Source organism: Juglans microcarpa x Juglans regia, chromosome 1D, assembly GCF_004785595.1.
Source record: "Juglans microcarpa x Juglans regia isolate MS1-56 chromosome 1D, Jm3101_v1.0, whole genome shotgun sequence".
Taxonomy (NCBI): Eukaryota; Viridiplantae; Streptophyta; class Magnoliopsida; order Fagales; family Juglandaceae; genus Juglans; species Juglans microcarpa x Juglans regia.
Window position 1 is genome coordinate 41818679 of NC_054594.1, and position 26653 is coordinate 41845331.

The window sequence follows — 26653 nt, forward strand, 5'->3', positions numbered from 1 at the left end:
CATAACTTTACATAATGATATGATAGAGAAATATCTCAAGGGGGAGAGAGAGAGAGAGAGAGAGAGAGAGAGAGAGAGAGAGAGAGAGAGAGAGAGAGAGAGAGAGAGAGAGAGAGAGATCAAAATAAATACCTCAATGATGAAGAGATTCGAAAAAGACTGAAAGGGGCAAAGAGCAATGAGAGCCCTCAGTAGGGGGAGGAAAGAGATAGAGAAAGAGAAAAGAAAAACTCGACAAGTGGAGGGGGGAATTGGGAAGGTTAGGTTTAACCTAACCCTAAATGACGTTTACGACGTTTATTTGAAACAAATAAATAAAACATAAGCTAAAACGATATCATTTTATTAATGACTTTTATATATAATTATAATTATTTCGGGTTGGGTTAGGTTGGGTTGTGAGGTGGGTTAGAGTGCGGGCGAACCAAGACCCAGCCTGCCCCTGCCCCTGCCCCACTACCTTTTATAGAAGCGAGCAAGGCACACAGCCTCGCATCGGACAGGGTAGCCCACGCCAACTAGGCAGGGTGGGGTGGTGGAGGGCAGGTGGACAGGGTGCGGTGCCTTGCCACCCACCTCTATATGCAATTGCCTTATTTGCCATGCCAATATTAAACAACCTTGTAAACAATGATAATACGATGACAAAGGACCAAGGTTTTTGAAATTTCTTCTAATCCAGTTAAAATATTGACATGTATTTCTTGATTACGTGAAAAAAAAAACATTTTTTTTAATGAAATGACACATGCAATATTTTATAGTTAAGACTTTGAAAAAATTGTGATTGACACGAGACATTGATCATATTTATAGATAGATTGGCACAATTTTATGGGCTACTCCTACACTAGTGGGCCGCTTGAGGAGGTCCCGAACGGAGTGTTGCAAAGGGTGGAGCCGACATGGGATGTTCTGATTCTTATGGGCCCGACCTGATCTTACGTGGGCCTGACTATTTCATCGGGCTTCTTTTTCTCTTTTCTGGGGGTTTACTATAATAATGCCATGTAGTGGGGCCCTCCGGGTGTGTGCTGGGGTTTCTACAAGTCTACTGGAGTGAGTGGGCTTCCAAACCCAACGGCCCAGCTTTCCCACGCATATGACCTTGAAGGAGGGTCCAAAAGCCCCAAATGTTCACCTGTCAATGCTGTCATCTTTTTACTGGAGATTTTCCCCACCCGATACACTTTCACGTAGCGTTAGCATACCGCGCAAGACTTCCTTGATCCTTCCTCTCCCTTGTTGCTCTTCATCGAGCACCAGCTGGTTCTTCTTCTACTTGTTCCTAAAGCCTTCTAAAACCCTTCATAAATTCCCAATCTATTTTCTGTCAAAGTCCATTGCGATAACCTTGTAGCAACACTCGCATTATGAGCTGCTATGACAGTCGCTCCGGCGACCCCACTTCGTACCGCGACCGCAAAAGGTAACTCTCATCCCCCAATCTCTCTCGCTCTTAGATGTACACAATGCGTATATGTTTGTGTGTTTCCCCGACAAATTTATATGTGGGTTTCGTTCAATTATCTGTAACTTCCTCTAATTTCATTTTTATGTAAAGTTTAAAGTTGCCCAACTATTACGAATGTCTCTCCCTTTCCCTATTCTCTATTGCGTAGGTTTATTTGTTACTTTGCATACAATACGCATTTGCGGGCTTGCTTTATATACATTAAACTTCTTTTAATTGGGTTTTGTTGTTCTTCTTGTGGATTTTTGGTTTGCTCAGTGATTCTGGTTCTTGTGTGCCTCTCTCAATTAGGCTCACAATTAAAACTATCTGTTTTTTTAACTTAATATCTACCTGAGTTATTCTGAATGAAGTGTATACTCAATGCCTCTTTATCAAGTACGAGCTAGTTTGGTGAAAATTTAAATTTTTATACTGTTTCTGTGTTTGCACTCTCCGTCTATCTTTCACTATCTATTAACTCCAAAGTTAACTCGAACTCTCTTCAAGATATGTGAATTAGTTTACGATAATGAGCAACCCATGATCATAAACTGCTTAGTTTTGTTCGAATTACATTCAGTTTTGTAATATGATATATGAATGTATTTGTTCTGCTTCTCATTATCAGGCACTGATCACTTTACTGAAAATTCATTTTGTGAAGTTCGGATTTTATTCCAGCTTCAAGGAGCCAACACTGACTGATTTTCTATGAATTGAATGGATATTAATTTTCTGTGAATTGTGTTGTTTTAGCGATTCGGGGTTCGGTGGGTCTATGGGGATCAGTGGCTCAGTTCGTTCCTCATCAAGCAGGAATAATTATGAAGGTGCCGAGTCACCAAGGAAGTTGGATTTGGATGGATTGACTCCTTTTGAGAAGAACTTCTATGTTGAGTCGTCATCAGTGACAGCAATGTCGGACAGGGAGGTTGATGAGTATCGACAACGAAGGGAAATTACAGTTGAAGGCTGTGATGTCCCAAGCCCTGTCACGAGTTTTCATGATGTTGGGTTCCCAGGTAACTTATCTTGGGAGAAAAACTGGCTCTGTTCATTGTTTGGGGTTTTGTACATGTTTCATTTATCAGTTTGGAAGGAAAAAAAAAGACCTAAGATTTTTTTAAAAAAAAATTCATATATATATATATATATATCTTGTAATTGCCTTACTTCTGTGAACTTGTTGTCGTTGGGATAGATGCACTGCTAAATCTATTACTGAATGTATCCCCAGTGTCATCCCAAGAAAGAGAACCACTAAAGGTGGAGTAACTGAATGTTACGCCCTCTTATAAAAGATTTTTTATGTTGAAATTTAGGGCATGTTTGGACACTTAGGTCTCGTTTGTTTTCGCAGATGAGATGAGATGAGTTGAGATTAAAGTTAAAAGTTGAATAAAATATTGTTAGAATATATATTTTTAATATTATTTTTGTTTTGAGATTTGGAAAAGTTGAATTGTTTATTTTATTTTGTGTGAGAATTTGAGAAAGTTGTAATGATTAGATGAGATGAGTTGAGAGAAGTTGTGAAAACAAACGAAATCTTAGAGTATCTCAGAATTTTGTGAATAGTAGTAAAATAATTTGAGTGAAGATGTTTTATTGGGTTTTATGAAAAGAGAGAAAAAAATTGATTAAAAATATTATAAAGTTAAAAAATTGTTTAAATATAATTGTTGAATATTATTTTTATTTTGAAGTTTGTAAAAGTTGTATTGATTTTTGTGTTTGAATAATAATTAGGTAATGATTAGATGAAAAAATTGAGAAGTGTTTTGTGTTTGAGTGATGTTTGAGAATTTAATTATGAGAAATTTTGAAGATTTTGAGAATTCTCAATGTCCAAACATGCCCTTAGTTAACTTACCTCAACTTGCAAGGTTTTTATCTTGAGCTTTGCTATTCATCATTCTCACACACTACACTTATTTTTATTTTTTTAGTTTTATTCTTTTTAAACTAATTGAAATCTTCTACTCATCATCCATATACCACATATTTGGTAAGAGAAAAAAAAGTGTGGTGTGTGGGGAATGAGATGATGAATAGAATTTTTCTTTTATCTTTGGATGATGGGATAATTTATTTTTTATTTTTTTGGAAAGAGTTTTCTCATTAAGATGTACCTTTTAGACAACAGATTATGTTATGCAAGAGATTACGAGAGCTGGCTTTTTAGAACCTACTGCCATTCAAGCTCAAGGATGGCCAATGGCTCTGAAAGGCCGTGATCTCATTGGTATTGCTGAAACAGGGTCAGGGAAGACACTTGCCTACCTGTTGCCTGCCATTGTCCATGTTAATGCCCAGCCAATTCTAGGTAAGGATGTAACAGTTTGGTTGACTGAATCTTTCTATATGACATTCGTGTGCCTTTGTTTGTACTTTGTCAATCCTTGAGAATTATGTAATTTCCATCATATTTTGTCAGCTCCTGGAGATGGCCCAATTGTGTTAGTATTAGCTCCAACCCGTGAACTTGCAGTCCAAATACAAAATGAAGCTACAAAATTTGGTGCATCATCAAAGATTAAAAACACTTGCATATATGGTGGCGTTCCAAAGGGACCTCAAGTACGTGATCTCCAAAAAGGTAGGCTATCAATTGAGTTCTAGATGACTTCTTTATTCCCAAATATTGATTTCTATGAACTAGGGACGGCTTGTGATAAATGGTTATCATGTGGGACGACTGAGCTATTAATTATTACTTTCATGTATAGGTTTTTTCTTTATTGTAGTTGCTTAATCCTCTTATTGTTGCTAATGTGAACTTTATTTCTTTTTTTCTGGATCAGGTGTTGAAATTGTTATTGCTACACCAGGGAGGTTGATAGATATGTTGGAATCACATCATACAAACTTGCGAAGGGTTACTTATCTTGTGTTGGATGAGGCAGATCGGATGCTAGACATGGGATTTGAGCCTCAAATCCGAAAACTTGTTTCTCAGGTTTGAATTTCTCCATTCTATTTGAAATTTATGTGATTACTTTCGCATCTATTATAGAAATAATTTATATAGATGATTATTTCCCCTAACCCTCATCTCAGGGAGTTTAGTGGGCCAGCAGAATTCTAATGGGCTTTAGCCTATGAAGCTTGCTAAAGGAAAGGAAAAAATGGGACTGGGATTAGGTGTTGGGATCCAGCCCATGGTCCAGCAAGGCCCTAACCCACATGCAGGCCCCGTGTGGAGGAAACAGAAGGGGGAGTGATGTAGGCCCATCGGCGCATGGGGATCAGCCACCGTCGCTAGCGACGACCTAGGGGTTTTTCTCAAAGGTGGTGGAACCATCGACGGGCGTTTCTTTGCTATCGGGAGCACCCAGGGTGTTTTCTCAGGGAAGAGGGGTGCGTCTAGCATTAGTTGTGTCCCGCTTGTTGCTGAGGTGCCGGGATCAGCACAAACGAGGTCGACGGAGGCAGCTGGTGCCTCGACTGCTGCTACCTCGCCGATAGGAGTGCCAGCAGCAACTTCTATAGATAAGGGGGTGGTGAGCTTCGATGAGGCCATGGGTGAAGTGACGCGATCGTGGGAGGGTATCCATAGAACGAGTCGCCAGAGGCTTTTGCCTTTACTATTGGTATTCTTGCGTTGGAAAACTTACCGGATAGTGGAAGAGAGGGCCCTCAGGGCAGTTACATGGAGACGGGCGACAATGTTGGCTTGATCCTGGCACCCAGTCATGGCCCAAACTTCTCTGCCAAAGACCTGAGTATGGAGGATGTAGCTGAGGGGGTGTTGGATGATTCGAACCTGCAATTGATCCCCTGTGATGGAGTGTGCAATGACGGGGGAACTGCTGAACCAACCCCACTATGCACGATATCACTCAGTTTATATCAGAGTGGGTATTTAAGAAGGTTGAGAAGGTACAAACTGTTATTGGGATTTCTTGTGTAGGCTTCGAAGAGCAGTTTAGAGCTCTCCTTGTAGCTATTGAAGATACTCGTCTGAAGTCAGCCACAAAGAGAGATAGAGAACTCAAAAGGCTCAAATGTACCAGGTGAGAAACTAGTGTTAGACCATTGGTGAAAGGACCCACTGAAGTTGCACATAAAGGGTCACCAGAGGTGAAGGGACTTGATTTCATACCATTGGAGAGAACCGATAGAGTTGCTGAGGAGGTACGTGATTTGAATATGGATTTGGCGTTGGTGCCTTGTGTAAAGGAAAGCCTTGTGGATCCCCTGGTCTCTCTTCCTCCAATAGCGGATTGGATTCTGCCTAAAGTTAACAAGATTTAGCAGTTCGTGAGAATTTCACATGGAGGATGTGAAGACCAACTTAAGAACTAATTACTGCAATTGAGGCAAGCCACGCTCTTGAAACCAAATCAAGTTTCAAGAAAAACAGGGAGTTACAACGTCTTTTTTCGGGAATCAACTACGACGCTAAGGGTGGTAGCTCATCTAGAGGGAAATCTAAAAGGAGGGCATTGTGAAGATGGGAAAACTAGGGGTTGGGGTGGGGTTTTTGGGTAGAGTTTTAGTTCTACGGAAAGCAAGGGTTTGAGGTCGGGTTTGGTGTATTTTGGGTTGTTTTTCAAGGGCTTTTTGGGTTATTAAGGGTTTTCTATTATGGGCTAGGTGTTCTCTTGTATACATTCAGTATACTTGGTTACTCCTTTAATATATATATATATATATATATATATATATATAATATTTTTACTTATAAAAGAAAAAATTATGCAGCAAAGGAGGGGAGTGGAGTGGAGGAAGGGATAGATTGAAAGGGAGGGGTGCTCTTTTTGTTAATGAAACCTAAGATCCTTTCTTGGAATGTGTGGGGGCTTAATGATCGCAACAAACGCTTTCACATAAAATCTTTGTTGCGGACATGGAAGGTTGATGTTTTGTGTTTCCAAGAAACCAAATTGCGTGTTATTGATAGAAGAATCATTCGTAGTTTGTGGGGGTGCCTTTTTGTGGGCTGGTCTTATTTGGCTTCTAGGGGAGCTTCAGGCGGCGTTCTTTTAATGTGGGATAAGAGAGTGGTGGAGGCGGTTGATGAGTGTATTGGGAATTTCTCGGTCACTAGCTTATTTAAAAATGTTGAAGATGGGTGGGAGTGGGCTTTTGTAGGCACCTATGGGCCAAACATGGATGGAGATAGGTGAAGACTTTGGGAGGAGTTTGCGGGTCTATACTATTTATGGGATGTGTCGTGGTGCATGGGTGGGGATTTCAATATTATCCACTTTCCTAGTGAGTGATCGGGGTGCTATCGGAACTCCTCGGCCATGGAGGAGTTCTCTGAATTCATATTTGATTTGGACCTCATGGACCTTCCCCTTGTTGGGGGCGAGTTCACATGGTCAACTAGCCGGGGTTGGTCCAGATTGGACAGATTTCTCATCTCCTTTTTGTGGGAGGCTCACTTTCCGGACTTGTGTAAAAAACGATTGCCCTGAGTCTGCTCAGACCATTTTCCTATCTTGTTAGACTGTGGAGGTGTTCATGGGAGACGCCAGTATTTCAAGTTTGAAAATATGTGGCTAACAGTTGAGGGTTTTACAAAGAAGGTCCGTTCTTGGTGGTCTTCTTATCAGTTCACTGGTACTCCCAGTTTCATTCTTGCTGGTAAGCTAAAGGCTTTGAAGCAAGATCTAAAGAAGTGAAACTTGGAAGTCTTTGGCAACATTGATGACCAGAAGACTACTCATGGAGGAGCTACAAGAGTTAGAGGGGAGGGAAGTGTTGGGAGATACCTCGGAGGAAGCATTATTGAGGAAGAGTTCGGTTGTGACGAAACTGGAAGGGGTGTTGTTGATGGAGGAGACCTCGTGGCGCCAAAAATTCAGGGCACATTGGTTAAAGGAAGGTGATAAATGTACAAAATTCTTCCACAAAGTGGCTAATTCACATAGGCGTAGCAATACTATTGAGACACTCCACTCAGGTACTCAAGTGTTCTCTTCCCCTCTGACCTAGAAGACCATGTTGTACATTATTATGAGAACCTCCTCACGGAATCGGCTTGCTGGAGGCTGAAGCTTGATGATTTGTTGTTTGAGTCTGTTGACCCACAGAGTGTAAGTTGGTTGGAAAGACCTTTTGATGAAGTTGAAATTCATAAGGTCATTTGCAGCATGGCGAAGGATAAAGCACCGGGTTCAGATGGCTTTTCGATGGGATTCTTTCAAGCTTGTTGGGATATTGTGAAATGTGATGTTATGCAGGTTCTCTTTGAATTCCACTCTTTCAAGAAATTTGAGAAATGCCTCAACGTGACGTTCATTGCCCTTATACCGAAGAAACAAGAGGCTACAATAGTTAAGGATTTCCGCCCCATAAGCCTTGTGAGTGGAGTGCACAAGATCATTTCGAAGGTTCTTGCAAATCGGCTAAGCTCGGTTTTGGAACAAATTATTTCTAAGCCTCAAAATGTATTTGTTCGGAGAAGACAAATCCTTGATTCGGTCCTTATTGCCAATGAGTGATTGGATCATAGGCTGCGGGAGGGAGTTCCGGGTATTCTATTCAAGTTTGACATGGAAAAGGCTTATGACCATGTGAATTGAGAATTTCTTTTATATTTGCTTGGGGGGTGTGGCTTTGTTGATAGGTGGACTTCATGGATTCGACATTGTATCTCTATCGCTTGCTTCTCGGTGTTAGTTAATGGCACTCCTACTGGTTTTTTTAACAGTTCTCGTGGACTGAGGCAAGGGGACCCATTGTTTGCTCTACTTTTTGTTATTGTTATGGAGGCACTTGGTCGGATGGTGAAGGTTGCTTTGGGTGGTGGTTTGTTATCTGGATTTTCGGCGGGTAATGGTGGTACTAATAGCTCTATCTTAATCTCACATCTCTTATTTGCAAATGATACTCTCATTTCTTGTGAAGCAGACCATGGCCAGATTCAAAACTTACGAGCACTTTTGTTATGCTTTGAAGCCATTTCAGGGCTTAAAGTGAATCTTGGTAAGTCCGAGATGGTTGCAGTGGGTGTGGTGCCTAGTCTCAATAGCCTGGCGAGCCTCTTGGATTGTAAAGTGTCATCCTTGCCTATGAAATATTTAGGCCTACCATTGGGAGCAACCTTTAAGGCTAGAGCGATTTGGGATGGGGTTGTGGAGAAAGTAGAGAAAATGCTGGCTGGTTGGAAACGATTATATTTATTGAAAGGGGGTCGACTCACCTTAATTAAGAGCACATTATCTAACTTCCCCACCCATTTCTTATCTCTATTTCCTCTGTCTGTAGGGGTGACGAATAAGATTGAGAAATTATTTCGGGCTTTTTTTTTTGGGAGGGGGGGGGGTGGGGAACATGGGAGGAACCGAAAATTCATCTTGTTAAGTGGAAGAAAGTTTCTTCCTGAATTTCGAATGGTGGCTTGGGAGTGTGCAACTTGAGGATTTTCAATAAAGTTTTATTGGGGAAATAGTTATGAAGGTACCACTTGGAGGAGGATTCACTGTGGAAAGAGATCATAAACTCTAGACACGGAAGGACTTGGGGGGGTTGGTGCTCCAACGAAGTGAAAGGGGGGTATGGCGTGTGTTTATAGAAATTTATTAGGAGGGATGGCAGATTTTCAAAAACCATATACGTTTTATGGCTGGAGAGGGCACCAGAATCAGGTTTTGGCATGATGTTTGGTGTGGAGATTGCGCTCTTGATAGGGCGTTTCCAAATCTCTTTCGTTTTGCAGCCAATAGGGATGCCTCCAAGGTGGATCTGAGGATATTTTTTCATGGTTTTCACCAGTGGAATGTCCTATTTAATAGGGATATTCATGACTGGGAACTGTACACTGATTCAGAATTTGTTAGGTTGATATACTCTACGGGAAACAATATGGCACAGGGGGATAGGATGCAGTGGAGGTCCAAAGGCAGCAAGAAGTTTACAGTCAGGGAGTATTACAAAATTTTGGCATCACAAGGTAATGCTCCATTCCTTTGAAAGAATATTTGGAGATCTTGTGTGCCTTCTAAAGTAGTTTTATTCGTTTGGACTGCTACTCTTTGGAAGATTTTGCCCATGGACAACTTGAGGAAGAGGGGACTCATTGTGATGGATTGGTGCTATTTGTGTAAAAAGCAAGGAGAATCGGTGGATCACTTATTATTGCATTATGAGGTGACAAAGGTGTTGTGGGATGAGATATGTAGAAGAGTTGACGTCGCTTGGATAATGCCTCTAAGGGTGGTGGATTTACTGGCTGGTTGGAAGGAGATTCAAGGCTGTCATAAAGTGGCGTCAGTGTGGAAGATGATTCTGCTGTGCATTATGTGGTGTATTTGGGTGGAAAGGAATTAGCGGTGCTTTGAAGATAGGGAGCGCACAATGGAGGAGTTTCAAAATTTTTTTGTACACACTTTATTGCTTTGTTTTTCTGCTATTGTACTTAATGGGAACAATGTTCATGATTTTCTGTCCTTAATTTATCGTTCCTAGAATGTATTTAGGTGTTCTTTTGTATACTCTATGTGCACACGGGCTATGCCTATTTCATTTGTATCAATGAAATTTACCTCTTATCCAAAAAAAAAAAAAAAAAAAAACCCTCATCTCTCCTCTCTTCTTTTGTGATCTTTGTATCTTTTGGTTTGTATCATGGTTTATATCTTATTGTAACAGACTATCTGTTGTCTTAATTAGCTTTTGGCTTAAATAAAGTCTTTTGGTTTGGAATCCACATTGTTGGCTTTTGGCATTTTAGTGTGGATCTCGTTTCTCTCCTCCCCTTGCCGTCCTCAACTTCTTCGCTCTTCTCTTCTCTTCTCCTAACTTTTCTCTTCTTCTTCTTCTTCTTCTTCTTCTCCTTCTCCTCCTCCTCCTCCTCTTCCTCTCAACCCAGCTTCTCTCTCCGTTTTCGTGGGTCACGGCCAAGCTGCAGTCTACGATGATAAGACCACGGTCGCCGCAGTGGATTTGTAAATTAGAGGCCCATGATTGCGACCTTGGTTCTGCGAGTTTTTATGACCCATGGCCACAACAGTGGCCCATGAGTTTGTGCACAAATCTGAGCGATTTTTTGAATATGTTGTTGGATTTTTGTGATTTTTCTTATGTCTATGCGATTTTTTCGGATTTCTTTTGTGAAAAATGTGTTGTCGAACGACATGGTCGGATGGCGGTGTCGTCAATCCGCCCGCTTGGCAAGCTGATGCAGATGGTCACCCGCCTAGGCGGGGACGAGGTGTAGGATGGGTGGCTAACGGCCATATAGGGCGGGTAGCACCCCTATAAGTAATGATATTAGGGACATATTCTTGTCTACTTGGAAAGTTATTGGCTTTAGAGACTAAAGATGCCAACCTTTTGTTACATGTATGTATCCAAACTTGTTACTTGTGGATAAAGCTGAATAATATTTTTACTTGCATATGCTTTTAACCAAAGTACTTAAAAGCCGCCTGCTTTTGTACCTTGTAACTATTTGTTTGAGCATCAACGAAGAAAATTCATGAATTAAATGTGAAAGCGAAGGAGAGTTCGGTTTGGTGGATGGGGCTGGTGGCCATGAATATCATGAATAAAACACATGTTCTCGTTTTGTATTTACCAAGTGCAATTCAAGAATTTCTTTAAGGTATATGGTATTGCTGGTTCAATTGTATCTGTTGAAAAAGAAGGATATGAATATGAAGCAGTTGCTTTCAAAGATCCCAGTTTTGGTTGATGATGATATGGTGATTAGAGATTTCAACTATCCCAACTGGCATGTATCAACGGTAATGCAACATGCCCTTTCCTTCACGTCTAATGTTCTGTTTAATGCAGATTCGCCCAGATCGTCAAACTCTATACTGGAGTGCTACCTGGCCTAAGGAGGTTGAACAACTTGCTAGGCAGTTCCTTTACAACCCATACAAAGTAAAGTCCCCTCAGTGAATTTTGTTACCATGGTTGGATATCTTGTTAGAAGGTTTTTTCTGCAGTTCAATTTTTATTCTATACTTTTAATTTATGAAATTGCCAAATCATGATATATCATTTTACCCTGTTTTTGAGGCTGCTTGATTTTGTTGCTTTGCTCCCTCCCCGCCTTTTTTTTGTCCAAAATGATCATTAAGGACACAATAATTTGGTTTGTAATTAATTGATAGACTTCTGGAGGGACATATGTGTGCTGTGGATAAATGTTCCGTATTGAACACTGGGCCGATTGCTGAAGATAAAAGTACATCGAACCCATATAAAGTTTTACCATGAGTGATTATTTAATCAGTTCTCCCTTGGACTTTGTGTAGGTGATAATAGGCTCTTCGGATTTGAAAGCTAACCATGCCATACACCAGCATGTGGACATTGTTTCTGAGAATCAGAAATATAACAAGTAGGCCATATTGCTTTATGTTCCTGTACATTCCAATATTTTGAAGTCTTTTTTGTTTCTTACTTATAAAAAATATATATATTTTCGAGTCTTATTATATGATTTGATGCATTCATCTTACTGATAAGCTTTATTTTCAAGATTGGTAAAGTTGCTGGAGGATATAATGGATGGCAGTCGGATACTGATCTTCATGGATACCAAAAAAGGATGTGATCAGATCACTCGACAGCTTCGCATGGATGGTTGGCCAGCCCTCTCAATTCATGGAGATAAAAGTCAAGCAGAAAGGGATTGGGTCCTGTCAGAGTTTAAAGCTGGCAAGAGTCCTATAATGACTGCAACAGATGTTGCAGCTCGTGGTTTAGGTATGAAGATGAAAACTATTAATGCTTCTTCAAAGACTTTGTAGAAATTCATTTACAATTAACAGCATTCAACATCAACTCGTTTTGGAAACAAACTGTTAACTTCATCTTCCTGTCAGCCATGTCCCTGTTTAAGTATTCTTTTTCAATTCTATTGGACGGCTTTATGGTCCTAATCTACCCATAAATCCCCTCCCTTTTCAGCTGTGTCTTATGTATTAGCTTTCTAAGCATGGAGGCTGTTTTTGCTCTGAGCATTTTTGAAAATTGTTTTGTTGATTAAATATTGATGCAGAACATTTCCCATGGCTCTTTGCCGTGTAATTTTCTATTCAAGGTCCACCTTTATTTATTTCTTATTTGCACTCGTCTATTTTTTGTTAATCCAGATGCTGCTACTTGGTCATTTTCACAAATTCGTTTTTTATTTATTGTCTTGCATAATCAGTGGTCTGTAGATTGTGCTGTGAACATTATTTTAACCTAAATTGGTGTTCTTTATCACCTTGATATTGCTTATGTCTATTTCCGAACTCGTTTTCATGTTTTTGGATATTGCCCTTGAATTCCTCCCCTTCATGCATAATTGATTCAAGAATTTGGTTATTGACTATTCATGTGACCTTCAATGTTCGTAAGTGATACCACAAGACTCTGTGTATGCTCTGGTATTGAAGCAGAAAGCATTAGGTTATAGGTTCTCTTTTCTAAATAAGTTTTGGAGACGAGAGGTTGTCAGTATACAGCATTTCTTCTCTATGATTAATGTTGTCTGGTTTTGTGGCAGATGTGAAGGACGTGAAATATGTGATAAACTATGACTTTCCGGGTTCCCTTGAGGACTATGTTCACCGCATTGGTCGTACAGGAAGGGCTGGGGCAAAAGGAACTGCATACACTTTCTTCACAGCTGCAAATGCCAGATTTGCGAAGGAACTTATTAGCATACTGAAGGAGGCTGGTCAGAAGGTCAGTCCTGAATTGGCAGCAATGGGGAGTGGTGCACCTCAACCGATAGGTAAGTTGATGAGTTCGATATTAAAGAAACACACAATCACCCACCCACAGACGTTTGTTCAGGATCTGCATGTATTTGATGTAACTGGTTTCTGAAACCTTGTTTCTATATGTAATCAATCAATCAGGTCATGGGGCTTTTCGAGATCGTGTGAGGGGTTATGGTGGTGGTCGATCTTGGAGCTAATTAATGAAGGTAAACTATCGAAAAAGCCTGGCTATAAGTACCCATGGCTGGCACGTTGTATCTGGTGGGCAGAATTAAGAGTGCCTTGTATGACTAGAGTTTAGATGTCTCTGTCCAGTGGACTTCCACTTTCTGTTGAGTTTCTGGTCAACTGCCTATAGGACTAACTGTAGATCCCCCCCCCCCCCCCCCCCCCCCCCCCCCCCCCCCCCTCTCTAAATTAGGTGTTAGTATTGGACTGTGTAAGATAAATAATTGTCTATATCATTAAAGTTTTTGAGGCAAAATGCAATGAAACTTAAAAAAATTATTTATATTATTGTTGGACTTGGGATTTTTGCTTGCATTTAAACATGCACTAATCCCCTAGGTGCGGTCCCTCCTTTATCTTTGTACAATTCTTACCCAACAAAAGTCTTTCTTGCACTGTTGAAACTGTGTTTTCATTTTCTGCAAGCCCTGGTATCAGTTTTTTCTTGGGAATTTATTTGTCAGTCTTCTTGGATTCATTGAGAGTATCACCTTTACAGCTTGGTGCTCTAGTATTCTTTCGGAGGAACATGCCAATGGGGCCTCAGTATCACCTATTGATCTTGGGGACGACGATTCGAGGATGGAAAAGGTGGGGATCATCTTTGATTCGTGCTGCATGGATGGTCATGACTGGAGATCCGAATTCTTTCATCTTCTTTATATATACACATATATTAATGAAAGAAACACAGTTGAGCAGTTCACCATTCTCCCATTGATTGCTATGAATACAAGATACTTGTATTTCTTATGCACAACCATTTGGTCCAAATTCTTGTTCATTTTGGCACCAATTACTCATTGTATAAGCATATGCAATTATTTCTTGATTTGTTTCTTAAACTGTCATGTATGAAATTGATTATTATTTTGCAAAGAAATTGCCTATTTTTTCTTGGGAAGAGATGGAAAGTATGCTTAATGCTATTGGGTTGCTCTTTTTTTTTTTTTTTTTTTTAATTATAAGTGATTATTTGTTATTTATTAAACCTAATCATTTGTTATTTATTAGAATCCTTTCACTTTAATTTCCATTTATACAAAGTCGATCATTTACCAAGATGTCAAATAGAAATTGAACTCAAGTTTATTTCTTGACACTTCATGGTTCATATTTTTTTCATTTGATAAATAAACGGACAAGATCTTTTCTAGCCATTATATGTTTTCCGTCAAGAGAATGAATCAAGTGCACATGAAAGCGGGTTTATTAAAATTATATGCAACTACATGGGAGTGTCGGGTTGGTATTTTAGAACCTCAAAAGTGCGGGAGAAAAATAAATTAATGTTATACTAGAAGTGTTATAATAATAAAGCGATTTTATAAAGAGTAATGTTACATACAGTCGTGGAATGCGTAAACGTCACGTAATCGTTTTGAAAAAGAGTGAGGTCTACTATTAAAAAATTAATTTCTTTTTATGTAGGTCCTATATTTATTCTTTTTTTTTAAAGCGACTGCACGACGCTTGTACACTCACGACTACAAGTATTATTTCTCTTTTATAAATTAATATAATTTTATATGATACGTTAAATCTACTTTACAATAAATAAAATTTTTTAATTTAACATATCACATCAAATCACATATAAATTTAATTTATAAGATTTGTTATGACTAAAGTATTTCTTTTGTTATATAGTATAAGTTTTTTTTTTTTTTTTTTTTTGAAAAAGGAAAAATTGAATCCATTATAAAAAAATATATATAAATAAAAGTTTTCAAGTGATTCCACGCCCGTACAAATTATTCTGGTTCTCCTAAAACAAACAGTGGTAAGCAAATTGGGGCGATCTGAAAAGTTCAAACAACAGTGACAAAACTAGATGGTGGTACGCTGAATCGCAGATAGGTGATCGAGAAAGTGTTGACACGGAAAAGAATTTGGGAAGCGAATATGAGCGACGAAGCTCCAAAGCTTTACGCCAACAAACCCAAAAAAGGTTGACTTTCAGAAAACTCTCGCTATCTCTCTCTCTCTCTCTCTCTCTCTCTCTCTCCCCCCCCCCCCCCCCCCCCTTTTTTTTTTTTGGTGGGCTATTGGTTTCTAGACCTTGAATGATTTCTTCTGGACATCACAAACAGCACAAGTGAAACAATTTCAAGAGCAGCAACAAAAAGCCCACGAGTTTTCTTCACCATCATCGTCGTCCTCATCAATGGGGCCTCAGTCTTCAGTTCCGCCACCTCAGCAGCCCCCAAAAGAGTCACTTGCTCGGCGTTACAAGTTCCTCTGGCCCACGCTCTTGGCTGTGAATCTTGCTGTTGGAGGTCCCTTTCTTTCTTCTATTCCTCAGCTGTATGATAAAGTTTATTTTCTTTTTTATCAGTTTCCTACAGTTATTTATTATATTGGTGTTTTGTTTGGGTGTATTTTATATAAAATGGGATGATGGATTTTTAGAATTCAGCTTGAAAGAATGATCTTTGTGCTTATTGACTGCTTTTTTTTTAATAGAGCGGTGCTACTCTGCCGCCCGAGGTAGCACCGCTCGGTGTTACCGTTAGTTGTTTTGTTTTTTTTATCATTTTCCTATTCAGATTTTTTTAATGTATTTAAATATTTAAAAAAAATACATCAATACATTTAAAATCACCTCCTTCATCATTTAGTATAAAAAAAAAAAAAAAAAAATTTACAGAGCGGTCAAACGGTACATTTGGGCTGGCAGAGAAGTGTTTTTCTTTTTTATATGTTGTTGGTGATGGGTATTCCGTTGTTAGCATAGGGGCTGTGCCTTTAGTCTCAATTACCGAGGATTCCTTGATTAGTTAAATTTATGATCCAGAGCCTTTTTTTTTTCCTTCTTTTTTTTTTTTTGGGTGGGGGTGGGGGGTATTCTTATTAAGGGAATGTGTTAAATTTGCTTGTGATGGATATATGATTCTCCTTAGTTGAGAAATTGTGTGTGAATAATTAAAAAAAAAAAATGGTGTGTGAATGTGATGACTCTTGGACTTTAGATATGATTTGTTATGTGATTGTAATTACAAGTTATTGCTCTTTGCTCGTCCTATGTGCTGAAAAGTTTAGGAATGTTCATGCTGAAGAGTGGCAGTAAATTTGGGGTTAATATATCATACTATTACTGAACTTATAAAAAAAAATGTCATACTATACTGAGAAAGTAAACTCTGGCACTGGACTTGATGATATATTTGTGACTCTTGATCACATATCATGTGTTTCAAGAGTGTATGATTGTTATCATTTGTGTTAGGGAAATCAGTTCAAAAGAATCAAAACAAAAAGAAAATAACGGGTGAAATTTTCAGTCATTTCAAAATAATTAGGAAGGCAATGTAGTTACTAGTTATGTTATAGATAGCTTATATGGTGATATATCATTTTGCCAATGCAGAGTTCCTAACAGAGAGAAAATGCGGGGAGGGTTAATTGACTTTCTCTTGTACTTTTTGGTTTAAGTATTTCAAGGCCTTGTTGTTGCCTTAAGCACAATCAATGGATCTTACCCGAGATAGCAAGGCTTTGTTGATTTCAGTTCTTCAGTTTTGAATTGTAGATCAAAACCAATAGAAATTGTTTGATATGTATTGAAGACAATGATGGAGAACTGGAAGAATACAATTTGATTGTCGAACTCCAGGATGGGAAGCCCAGAGGATTGGCCAACCCTTGGCACTCCTTAATTGATATCTTATATACGTAATAGCTTTAGTAGTAGTCAGTGAATGCCCATGCAAAATGGGCCCAGGTTCTGCATCAGCTGTGGATGTGCATGTGCATGTAGGCATCTTGCTTTTTTATTGTCCTTGTCATTGGACTGATACAACTGAATCATCGAAATCTATAATTTTCAAGTTAGTTTAAATTATGGAATAACTATCTTGAACCTTTTGATTTAGTCACTTGACAAAATTGTCTCTAGGGGTCTTAATGTGCTTCTTATCACTTTGAGGTTTGTGTGAACTTTATAGCATACGTCTTGATGAGTACAAAGAAGAAAGACACAGATGTTGTGGAAGAAGTTGCGATTCCAACTTCAACAAAGGCTGCTACAACTGCTCCTGCTGCTGAAAAACCCTTACCTTTGCCAACCATAACAGAGTCTGTGAAGTCGAGGAAACCGGTTCCAGAGGATCAGCAGCGTGAACTTTTCAAGTGGTTATTGGAAGAGAAGAGGAAGGTTAAATCAAAAGATCCCGAAGAAAAGAAACGCATTGATGAAGAGAAAGCCATTCTCAAACTGTTTATTCGAGCAAAATCTATCCCAAGTGTCTAATTATTCAACAGCTGTTCTCAAATTTACAGATTACTAGAAATGATTTTATTTTGTATTTTTTCATGTTAATTGTCACGGTGTTTTATAGTTGGGTTGAAGATTAATGCTGTAATTTCATCTGATTCCATCTAAGTTCTTGAAGTCGTGAAGTGCAATACAAGGATAATGTTGATGCTGATCAGTAAAACATAGAACCAACTTCTATCTTCCCTGCTCTGCTAATAGACCTGTATGTGGTCCGACCAACTTTCTTGGTTGTTTTTATGTTTTTCTTATACTGCATTCGTTTGGCTTTGAATATTTGGGACCAGTCTATGTTTATCTAGGTTAAAAAAAACACTATCCACTATAACAATTCCAGCATTTCAAATATTTTACAGATCCTTTATAAAGCTATGGAGGAGAAAATATACACTCCATGCTTAGCTGTCTGTATAATTTACTAATACTCCATCATTGACATTTAGGAAGGTGGAAGTGAATTAATGAAACTTTTCTTGTCATACCTGCTTCAGTTTGTCTCTGCAGGCTCATATCATTGTCATTGCAAGAGAAGAACTACAGTTCCATTTACTGCCCTATTCTGGAAGTTCCAAGTTGTGGAGATTCCACGCCCAGAAGAAAAAATTAAAATAAATAAGTAAATAATCATTAAGTTTCAAATGGGCCTAACGAACGCATGCACAATTTCCGTAGGGGTCGTGGACACCCCCACAAATTCCCAATCTGCATACCGATAGTTTATGTTTCAACCAACAAGTGAGCTTTCCTCTTCTAAATTTACACATAAAGTTAGTAAAAAATATATAATATATCTAAAGGTTCCCAAAACTCGGAGAAATAGTGGAATGAATGAGCAAAACACAAATAAACTCTATAGTTTGCGTGTGTTTGAGAGAGAGAGAGAGAGAGAGCAATTTGATGCAATGATGATATTTGATTAAAGTAGACATTTTTAAGTAAGATACTTAAATCATAAGTTAGGTAATTTGAAACAAAGAGATAAAGCAAAACAGAGGAATGGAGCTTAGCATTTAAAAATAAGCAATCAAGAAATGGGCAACGTGGGAACTGAATATTTTTTAATTATAGTCAAACAGAGATCTTGAAAGTTCTTGAAATAGATTAATTTAAGCCTGCTCCTGAGAAAGATGGGCCCTGTTTTTCTTCATTTGCTTTACTTCGCATTTGGGACGCACCGGTATTTGTGCTCATAGAAGATATTGCCAATTACTCTTCCACCTCGAGTAAGAGAATTCCATACAATAATTTAACTGTATTTGTTGGCAGAGAGGCACAGATACATGTGGCCTCTACCATATAAAATGAGAAAGGATGGGAACGAATGTGACATGAGAGGCTGGCCTTGTGTATGCAGGGGGGGAGAGAGAGAGAAGTTGTGAGGCAGGGGATGATGATGGAGGATTGTGGTTGGATTTATTGAGTCTCACATGAATGCACGAGGCCGCCCAGCTGCCACTGCCAAAGGAAGGAAGGGGGGGACTCCAAAGAACAATCATGCATTTGTGGGGACTTCTCACTCTTTTGTATATCCATGTACTACAAACTTATCATAACATTCACGAAAAAACTTTCAAGATTATTCCTCTCTGAACTTTTTAACCTCTGCACAGATGTACGCTACTGCTCAAACTGAAACCCAGCTGAACAAAATCAAATGATCAAATACACAGTATATAATCATTTCTAGGCTACTTTATACTCTATTCTGGGTGGGATTATTGGTCAAAATGACAAGATTTAACATTATCTTAAATTGGGTCGTTCTGTCTAACTTACCAGGCTGCCAACCTCAACCCAATAAAACCTGGCTAAGCTTCTGACCCATTGTTATGATAGAAAAATGGTCTTAAATTCGATTCTTACTGTTGAAAGAAATGTGAAGAAGTTGAAAAATGTGTCGGTAAGGCTTCCAACGCCACCCTAATAAAATCTGGCTGACTATAAGCCTCCAACCTTGTGTAAATCCAGCACCAAGACAAAACCTGCCTATAAAAATTAAAAAAAAAAAAAAAAAAAAAAAAGTACCTCATGCAAATCTTTAAATTTATGCCCGCCCCAATACAAACATTCCATGTTCTACATTAAGTTGGCTCTAACATCTCTCTCTCTCTCTCTCTCTCTCTCTCTCTCTCTCTCTCTCTCTCTCCGCACGCGTGCTTGTACGCATGCATACTTATTCTTTCAGCTTAAAAATGTTAGTCGTGGCTGTGGTCACCATGATTAAGCATATTTAAGGCAAAGCTTAGAGACAGAAAGGGAGAGAAACAGAGAGAGACCGTGCATGCGGGAAATTTATCCATAATGGACACCATGTGGCTTGTGTTAGGGACATCAATTTTCTTTTCCACCATAATTCTCTACAGGAAAAGGTTTAGACTCAGATCATTACACAGAAGCACACTTCCTTTAGGCAGTCTCGGATGGCCTCTTATAGGGGAAACAATTGAGTTTGTGTCTTGTGCTTACTCTGACCGCCCCGAGAGCTTCATGGACAAACGTCGCCGCATGTAAGTGTGATTATATAGTATATGAGCAGTACCCGGATCATTACTACTTTCTCTTAATTGCAGTACCATCAAATCACACATTATTTTCTCATGATTTAGCTTAACATGATTCAAATCTATGCTTCTGCAGTATAAATATATCAATATTTGTAATTATAGCCGCTTTTAGTTTTTGTTTTTGTTTCTTTACTTGTTTGTGCACTAACAAAACAAAATTATGATCATCTAAAGCTAATATTCTACTTTGCTTAATTTTGTAGATATGGAAAGGTGTTCAAGTCGCACATATTTGGAAGTCCCACGATTGTTTCGACGGATGCAGAAGTGAATAAATTTGTTCTTCAAAGTGACGCAAAGGCTTTCGTCCCGTCTTACCCCAAATCACTCACGGAGTTGATGGGGAAGTCTTCTATTTTGCTGATCAATGGGAGCTTACAAAGGAGAATCCATGGACTCGTAGGAGCCTTCTTCAAGTCACCACTTCTCAAGGCTCAAATTACAAGGGACATGCAAAAGTATGTTCAAGAATCAATGGCAAATTGGAAAGATGACCATCCCATATACATACAAGATGAAGCCAAAAATGTTAGCTCTCTCTCTCTCTCTCTGATCTCTCTGTGCCATTAATCTATATGGATTTGGGAAGTGATGAGTTCCTATCATTTAAGTTGGAGTCTATATTTTTCTTCCTCCAAGTTTAAGGTGACTCCTTGACAAGAATACTCTAATATACACAATAAAAAAAGATGCCACCAGCTCTCTTGAATCTATATATATATGCTTCTACCATGTTTAAGATGTTTTATGAGAAAGTTAGCTAGAGCTTTTCTCTCTCTCTCTCCTCCCAATGGAATCGTCCATGAGTGAATTAATAATCTCTCTGGATCCTACTAACTGATTACGTTTGAAGAATATTTTGGTTTAAATTAAGGAATCCAGTTGTCTATGGGGTTCACAATAATTTTGCATGAATCATATTGTTTGGAAAATTTGATTCATAATTATTGTGTTACCTGGTCTTTTTGAAAAGTAACTGAGATTGCCCTGTCTGTATCCAGATTGCCTTTCAAGTACTAGTCAAGGCATTGATTAGTTTGGATCCCGGTGAAGAAATGGAGCTTCTAAAGAAACAGTTCCAAGAGTTCATCTCTGGCCTCATGTCTTTACCCATAAACATTCCGGGAACTACGCTCTACGGATCACTACAGGCAAGTTAATTAGTTAACTCATTTGTCTACATGTTCATGTTATTTTCTCTAAAAATATTGATCCATCCATCGATTAAATTTCACCATGATCAGGCAAAGAAGAAAATGGTTAGTTTAGTACAAAACAAAATCGAAGCTAGAAGACAGAGTGTCCTAATCTCCACGGTTCCAAAAGATGTGGTAGATGTGTTGCTCAATGATTCAAGTGAACAATTAACAGACGATCTAATAGCAGATAATATGATTGATATGATGATACCGGGAGAGGATTCAGTGCCGATTCTCATGACTCTAGCCATAAAATACCTCTCGGATTGCCCCACTGCCCTACAACAGTTAACGGTATGGAAATTTTATCTCTTTTTAATATAATGGAGTTAATAACCAAATTACCACACTCAATCTGCATTAATATTCAAATATGCGCGCTGGCTAGCTAATTGGTTTCAACACAGTTTTACTCGATCGTACTTTTTACTTGGAGCTGTCAGCTGCATATATGCATCCTTTTCGGCTAACCCGATTTGCCTAGACTTACTTTTTGTAAAGTTATGAGATTTTAGTCCAATTTTTGGTCTGCTTTTGCATGTCCTTTTCGATTTCTTTTTCATTTCTAGCACTACTGCTTAATTTCTTTCTGGCAATCTACTGGTAGAAGTGGAATCTGTAGCTACTTGCTAGGGTTTTCCACACTATATATATAGTACTATTTATGTGAGTGCAGTAAGTCATGATCATAATCAACAGAATCAATATTACATTAATCGTACTAGAAATTTGTTTTGATGTTATTTTTCAAAATAATCATGTGCCTTTGATAATTAGAGGAAAATAATACTATGCATGCAGCCTGCCTTTTGGAGGAGACCTGTTGAGATTTTCTTCAAAATTAGTGCTTCTAAATCATTTGGTCGGCCAATTATTGGGTTGGGGAGACATTAATTGCATGCACGTACGTGTGGTTTCTTATCAAGATCATTTTATTCGTTCCTATTTATTAGTTATAGTCGGGTTCTTGTCGTCATCTAAATCTTGATACATCTGATCAGGACGAAAACTTGAAGCTGAAAAAACTCAAAGCTCAGCTCGGACAGCCTTTGTGTTGGAGTGATTACTTATCATTGCCATTTACACAGAATGTAAGTTTTATATATCCATATATATATATATTTATATATATATATATAAGATCATAAAAGACTAAAGGAAAACTAAATAACCCACTCGTTATAAAGTAATAATACCATGTTTTTCTATTCATGATCTATAGGTGATTACAGAAACTCTACGGATCGGAAACATTATAATTGGTGTGATGCGAAAGGCCATGAAAGACGTGGAGATAAAAGGGTATTTGATACCAAAAGGATGGTGTTTTTTCGCATATTTTAGATCGGTTCATCTTGATGAAAATCACTATGACTGGCCTTACAAGTTCAATCCATGGAGGTGGCAGGTATATATATAGGGATCAGGACCCATTCTTTTCTTACCCTTTTTAATTTGGTTAATTAATTTCTTGTGTTCATGCATGATCTATTTGTGAGCTTTTAGTAATGGCTTTGGTTTCCGGACAGGACAAAGACACGAGCACTTGTAACTTTACTCCTTTTGGAGGTGGGCAAAGGCTCTGTCCTGGCCTTGACTTGGCCAGGCTGGAAGCTTCCATCTTCCTGCACCACTTTGTCACTCAGTTCAGGTAATGATCAGAATTCCCCCAACTCCCATTTCACCAATGGTACTCAACTTTTAAACTCATGAAAATAATTTCATCTTCTTTGTTCAATCAATTTATATCATTGAACTCGTTTGTTATTTTATCCACGTGGAGAAAAACAAAAGATTATAAAGCAGCTAGATTTGTCAATCGGCATTGATGGAAAGCTGAGATAATGATGATCATCTAATTGGTCCCAATTCATATCTCACCACAGTACAGCTAATTAACAACGTCTTAGCTACATCAGCTGTGTGTGCCTGACAGAAACCTAAAAGAAACGGAGGGACCCCTATTTCGGGATAATGTTCTTTCATTCTTAAAGCTGTTGATCTTAGTTCAAAAAAATCCTTTTGCATCTTTATAGGAGAAATAAGCGGAAGTCCAATATTGTGAAGGTTAATGTCATGACAAAACAGTACTGCATTTCTTCTACACTTTTTTCGCATCTTAGCAAAGACAAAACATAGCAAAAAACATCTTACTTTCTGTCATTTTTTTTGGCTTTCTCTGTTTTTAGTGAAGGCATCTTTTTCATACTTTGTTGAAAGAGTCCTCTCCATACTAGATTCCAAATCATCCTTTGGCCGGCATAGACCACATGATCAGAACCATTAAAAATAGATTCCACAGATATTTCCAAAGTGGGACGTCGATCGGTATAAAATTATAAAACCAAGCTAGTCTCTCTGCGTTACCTGGACGCCTTTTACTGCAGATCAGGATCAGCAAAGACAAGACCATATATGACTGAGCTAGCTAGGCCTTGTACATACCATTAGAAAAGCCATCATATATATATATATATATATATATATATATATATACACATGTTTGACGTACATTTTCAGGATTTTTCCTTAGTCAAGCGCGTCGAAAATCGAAAACATGATTCTCGAACAGTAGTTCACAGTTCGTGTCTTCATCTGCAGTGATAATTATTTGCAATAAAGTGACAGATCATGATCCTCACACACACACATATAATATATATATATATATAGGCAGGCAGCGACTAATAATTCATGTATATATTGAAGAAACGAGGCTATGGTCAATCTAGAGTAGTTAAATCAACGTAGGAAAGGGTATAAAGTTTTGCTTGACTTGGAAAAAATACAACATCTTTTGGTGGTCTTGTCCATTGACTGCCTTCCTTTTTAAACAACTTACCAATTACTTTTACATAATCAATAACTATTTAATATCTCATCTCATCGGGTTGTGCATATGAATTCCTTTCTACGCTCCAAGCTAGCCTGCATTTTATAATACTTGATCGATAGTCAAACAATGTTTTGACCGACCGATTTGAGTGTTGGACAGAGGAAGAGTGTACTTGATAATTAGTGTTTGATCATGCATGGAGTTTTGAATATGGGTTTCTATCTTTAATTTTCTCCATGCAGGTGGGTGGCTGAGGAAGACACAATTGTTAACTTCCCCACAGTGAGAATGAAGAGGAGGATGCCATTATGGGTCAAGAGGAGAGGGAACCCTTGAGCCAGTTGCTTTGCTTTGGCTCCCAATGGGAAAAATCTCGAGTAACTTCGATACGATGGTAACCCAAAAAGAAAAAAAAGAAAAAAACATCATGCAAGAAGACAAAGAAATGAAAGGGAGAAAGAGTTGGCCACAGAGCCCACAAGTGTGGGGGCAATCACAAGCTGACACCTTTGTCATCTTCCACATCTACTTGCACATGATATCGACAATATATAGGAGTACAAACTTTTGTAGAACCCAAATTATTCATCGGTTTTTTTTTTTTTTTTTCTCTCGCTTTTAACTTTTTTTTTTTTTCTTTTTCCTTTCTTTTTAACTGAGCAAGAAAGTTTAATATGCCAAGAAATATCCTCCATTAAAGTGTCTGTACAATCGAAATAAAAGGGGAAACCAAGGGAGCTACTTTTGGCTTTGGTTTCTTAGAACTATTATATATTATTGTTATTATTTTTCTATAATTTAGAGAGGCAACTTTTGATCAGGTAGTGGACGGAGATAATGATTTGTGTGCATGCATGGGTCCCAAAAACCAAAAGCATTTTTCACGACAACTAGCGCGCGTGGCATTCATGTATTTAAATTAGCCATTCACAGTCACGCGCGGAGGCCGAGATTGGATGAGAATGGTGTGAGGCCGGCCGGGGATCAGCTAAATTCCCAAGAATTAACGAAAATCCACCAAATTTTATCTGCGAAACTTGCTGATCCATTAATGGGCCGAGTTCTTGAACCTTGGGGTTTGAGAAGCAGGACGGTCGAAATCCAGGCGTTTTGGATTTGAGTAGCCCTGTATTATACGTTATAATGCTCATTTTTGTTACTTTTCCTTTAAAAATTTAAATTTTGAAAAATGATAGTTGTAGTCATGCGTGCATAAGTATCGTATAATCACTTTTAAAAAAATGAATAAATACGAGACTTACATGAAAAAATAAATAAATTTTTAATAGTAAACCTTATTTTTTTTCAAAACGACTGCACGATACTTTCATATTTCACAACTGTATATAACATTACCCTTAAATTAAAAATTTTAAGATTTTCAGTGTATCAATTAATAAATCACATATGAAAAAGTACACTTAACATTTTATAATAATTTGGATGGGATAAGTGTGATTTAGGTCTAGAGCCCGTTTGGTTATATAGATGAGATGGTATGAAATAAAAAATCTGTGAATATTAGTGAGATAATTTATAAATAGTGAAAGAAAAATTATATTTTTAGTCTTGGAGTGCGTAAGCGTCACACATTCCCTTTAAAAAAGTAAGTAAATACAATATTCGCATAAAAAAAACTAATTTTTTAATATTAGAACCCATTCTTTTTCAAGATAATTGCGCGACATTTATATACTCTACAACTGTATCTAATATTAGTTATAGTGAAATGATTTGAGTTAAAATTTTTATGAAGTTTTAGAAAAATGAGAGAAAAAATTGAATAAAAAAATTATAAAGTTAAAATAGGATTAGAATATAATTTTTTTATATAATTTTTGTTTTGAGATTTGAAAAAGTTGAATTATTTTTTGTGTTTTGTCTAGAAGTTTGAAAAAATTGAAATGATTATGTAATAATTAAATGAAAAGGTTAAAAATTTAAAATTTAAAAATATTTATATTTGAATAATATTTAGATGTTGAGATGAGACAAGATCATGATTTGAAGGCCTTGTTTAATCGTACGTGTCTTCTGAACATTTGCCATCTTGATTTTGATGGATCATACGTAATTTCCCTAGTTTATTAATAATATATGCATATAATGTGTCTCACAAACTTTTGGCCCTTATCGGGAACTTGCACGTACGTGTTTCCATAAAAAATACGGTGCTATATGTTGTGAAGTTGGTACTGATTTTATTTATTTATTTATTTTTTTGGCACAAAAGTTGGTACTGATATTAAAATACGGGTCTGGCGTATACGGTGCTATATTTAATTTTTGTTATAAACAAACTCACACGTACGTGTCACATAATACGATGAAAGGGACAACCCCTACCATATTTTTGAAAATATGATAACAATTTATTTGCAAGTTGAGCTTAAATTGCGTTTGAATGTTGAGT

The 26653-nt window shown here is 37.9% G+C and overlaps 3 protein-coding genes across 4 annotated transcripts; all 3 read left to right on the plus strand.

Moving 5' to 3' along the window:
* Positions 1 to 1131: 1131 nt before the first annotated feature.
* Positions 1132 to 14269, plus strand: LOC121258827 (DEAD-box ATP-dependent RNA helicase 20-like). Of its 2 annotated transcripts, none has more exons than XM_041160363.1 (10): positions 1132 to 1429; positions 2213 to 2478; positions 3603 to 3782; positions 3894 to 4055; positions 4261 to 4415; positions 11207 to 11299; positions 11677 to 11762; positions 11904 to 12130; positions 12918 to 13148; positions 13865 to 14269. In XM_041160363.1, exons 1-10 carry the CDS (start codon positions 1374 to 1376, stop codon positions 14221 to 14223), a joined length of 1815 nt encoding a protein of 604 aa, XP_041016297.1. In that variant the 5' UTR covers positions 1132 to 1373; the 3' UTR covers positions 14224 to 14269. The 2 variants fall into 2 exon arrangements, with proteins under 2 accessions (XP_041016297.1, XP_041016301.1); XM_041160367.1 differs by lacking the exon at positions 13865 to 14269 and adding an exon at positions 13276 to 13653 and having other exon boundaries at positions 1134 to 1429.
* Positions 14270 to 15102: 833 nt separating this feature from the next.
* Positions 15103 to 17823, plus strand: LOC121261362. The gene is made up of 3 exons (XM_041163697.1): positions 15103 to 15316; positions 15459 to 15644; positions 17313 to 17823. The coding sequence occupies exons 1-3, from the start codon at positions 15271 to 15273 to the stop codon at positions 17615 to 17617; spliced, it is 537 nt and encodes a 178-aa protein (XP_041019631.1). The 5' UTR covers positions 15103 to 15270; the 3' UTR covers positions 17618 to 17823.
* Positions 17824 to 19775: 1952 nt separating this feature from the next.
* On the plus strand, positions 19776 to 25031 carry LOC121259514 (3-epi-6-deoxocathasterone 23-monooxygenase CYP90D1). The gene is made up of 8 exons (XM_041161127.1): positions 19776 to 20148; positions 20409 to 20733; positions 21207 to 21356; positions 21450 to 21698; positions 22406 to 22495; positions 22627 to 22812; positions 22934 to 23055; positions 24483 to 25031. The coding sequence occupies exons 1-8, from the start codon at positions 19943 to 19945 to the stop codon at positions 24574 to 24576; spliced, it is 1422 nt and encodes a 473-aa protein (XP_041017061.1). The 5' UTR covers positions 19776 to 19942; the 3' UTR covers positions 24577 to 25031.
* The last annotated feature ends 1622 nt before the right edge of the window (positions 25032 to 26653 follow it).

Excerpts from the sequence above, each read along its gene's own strand:
- LOC121261362 (XM_041163697.1), top strand. The coding sequence starts at position 15,271 with ATGAGCGACGAAGCTCCAAAGCTTTACGCCAACAAACCCAAAAAAG. Across the intron at positions 15,317-15,458 it reads CGCCAACAAACCCAAAAAAG|CACAAGTGAAACAATTTCAA; the intron begins GTTGACTTTCAG and ends CATCACAAACAG. Across the intron at positions 15,645-17,312 it reads TGTGAATCTTGCTGTTGGAG|CATACGTCTTGATGAGTACA; the intron begins GTCCCTTTCTTT and ends TGAACTTTATAG.
- LOC121259514 (XM_041161127.1), top strand. The coding sequence starts at position 19,943 with ATGGACACCATGTGGCTTGTGTTAGGGACATCAATTTTCTTTTCCACC. Across the intron at positions 21,699-22,405 it reads CTGCCCTACAACAGTTAACG|GACGAAAACTTGAAGCTGAA; the intron begins GTATGGAAATTT and ends ACATCTGATCAG. Across the intron at positions 22,813-22,933 it reads TCAATCCATGGAGGTGGCAG|GACAAAGACACGAGCACTTG; the intron begins GTATATATATAG and ends GTTTCCGGACAG.
- LOC121258827 (XM_041160363.1), top strand. The coding sequence starts at position 1,374 with ATGAGCTGCTATGACAGTCGCTCCGGCGACCCCACTTCGTACCGCGAC. Across the intron at positions 1,430-2,212 it reads TCGTACCGCGACCGCAAAAG|CGATTCGGGGTTCGGTGGGT; the intron begins GTAACTCTCATC and ends GTGTTGTTTTAG. Across the intron at positions 2,479-3,602 it reads TCATGATGTTGGGTTCCCAG|ATTATGTTATGCAAGAGATT; the intron begins GTAACTTATCTT and ends TTTAGACAACAG.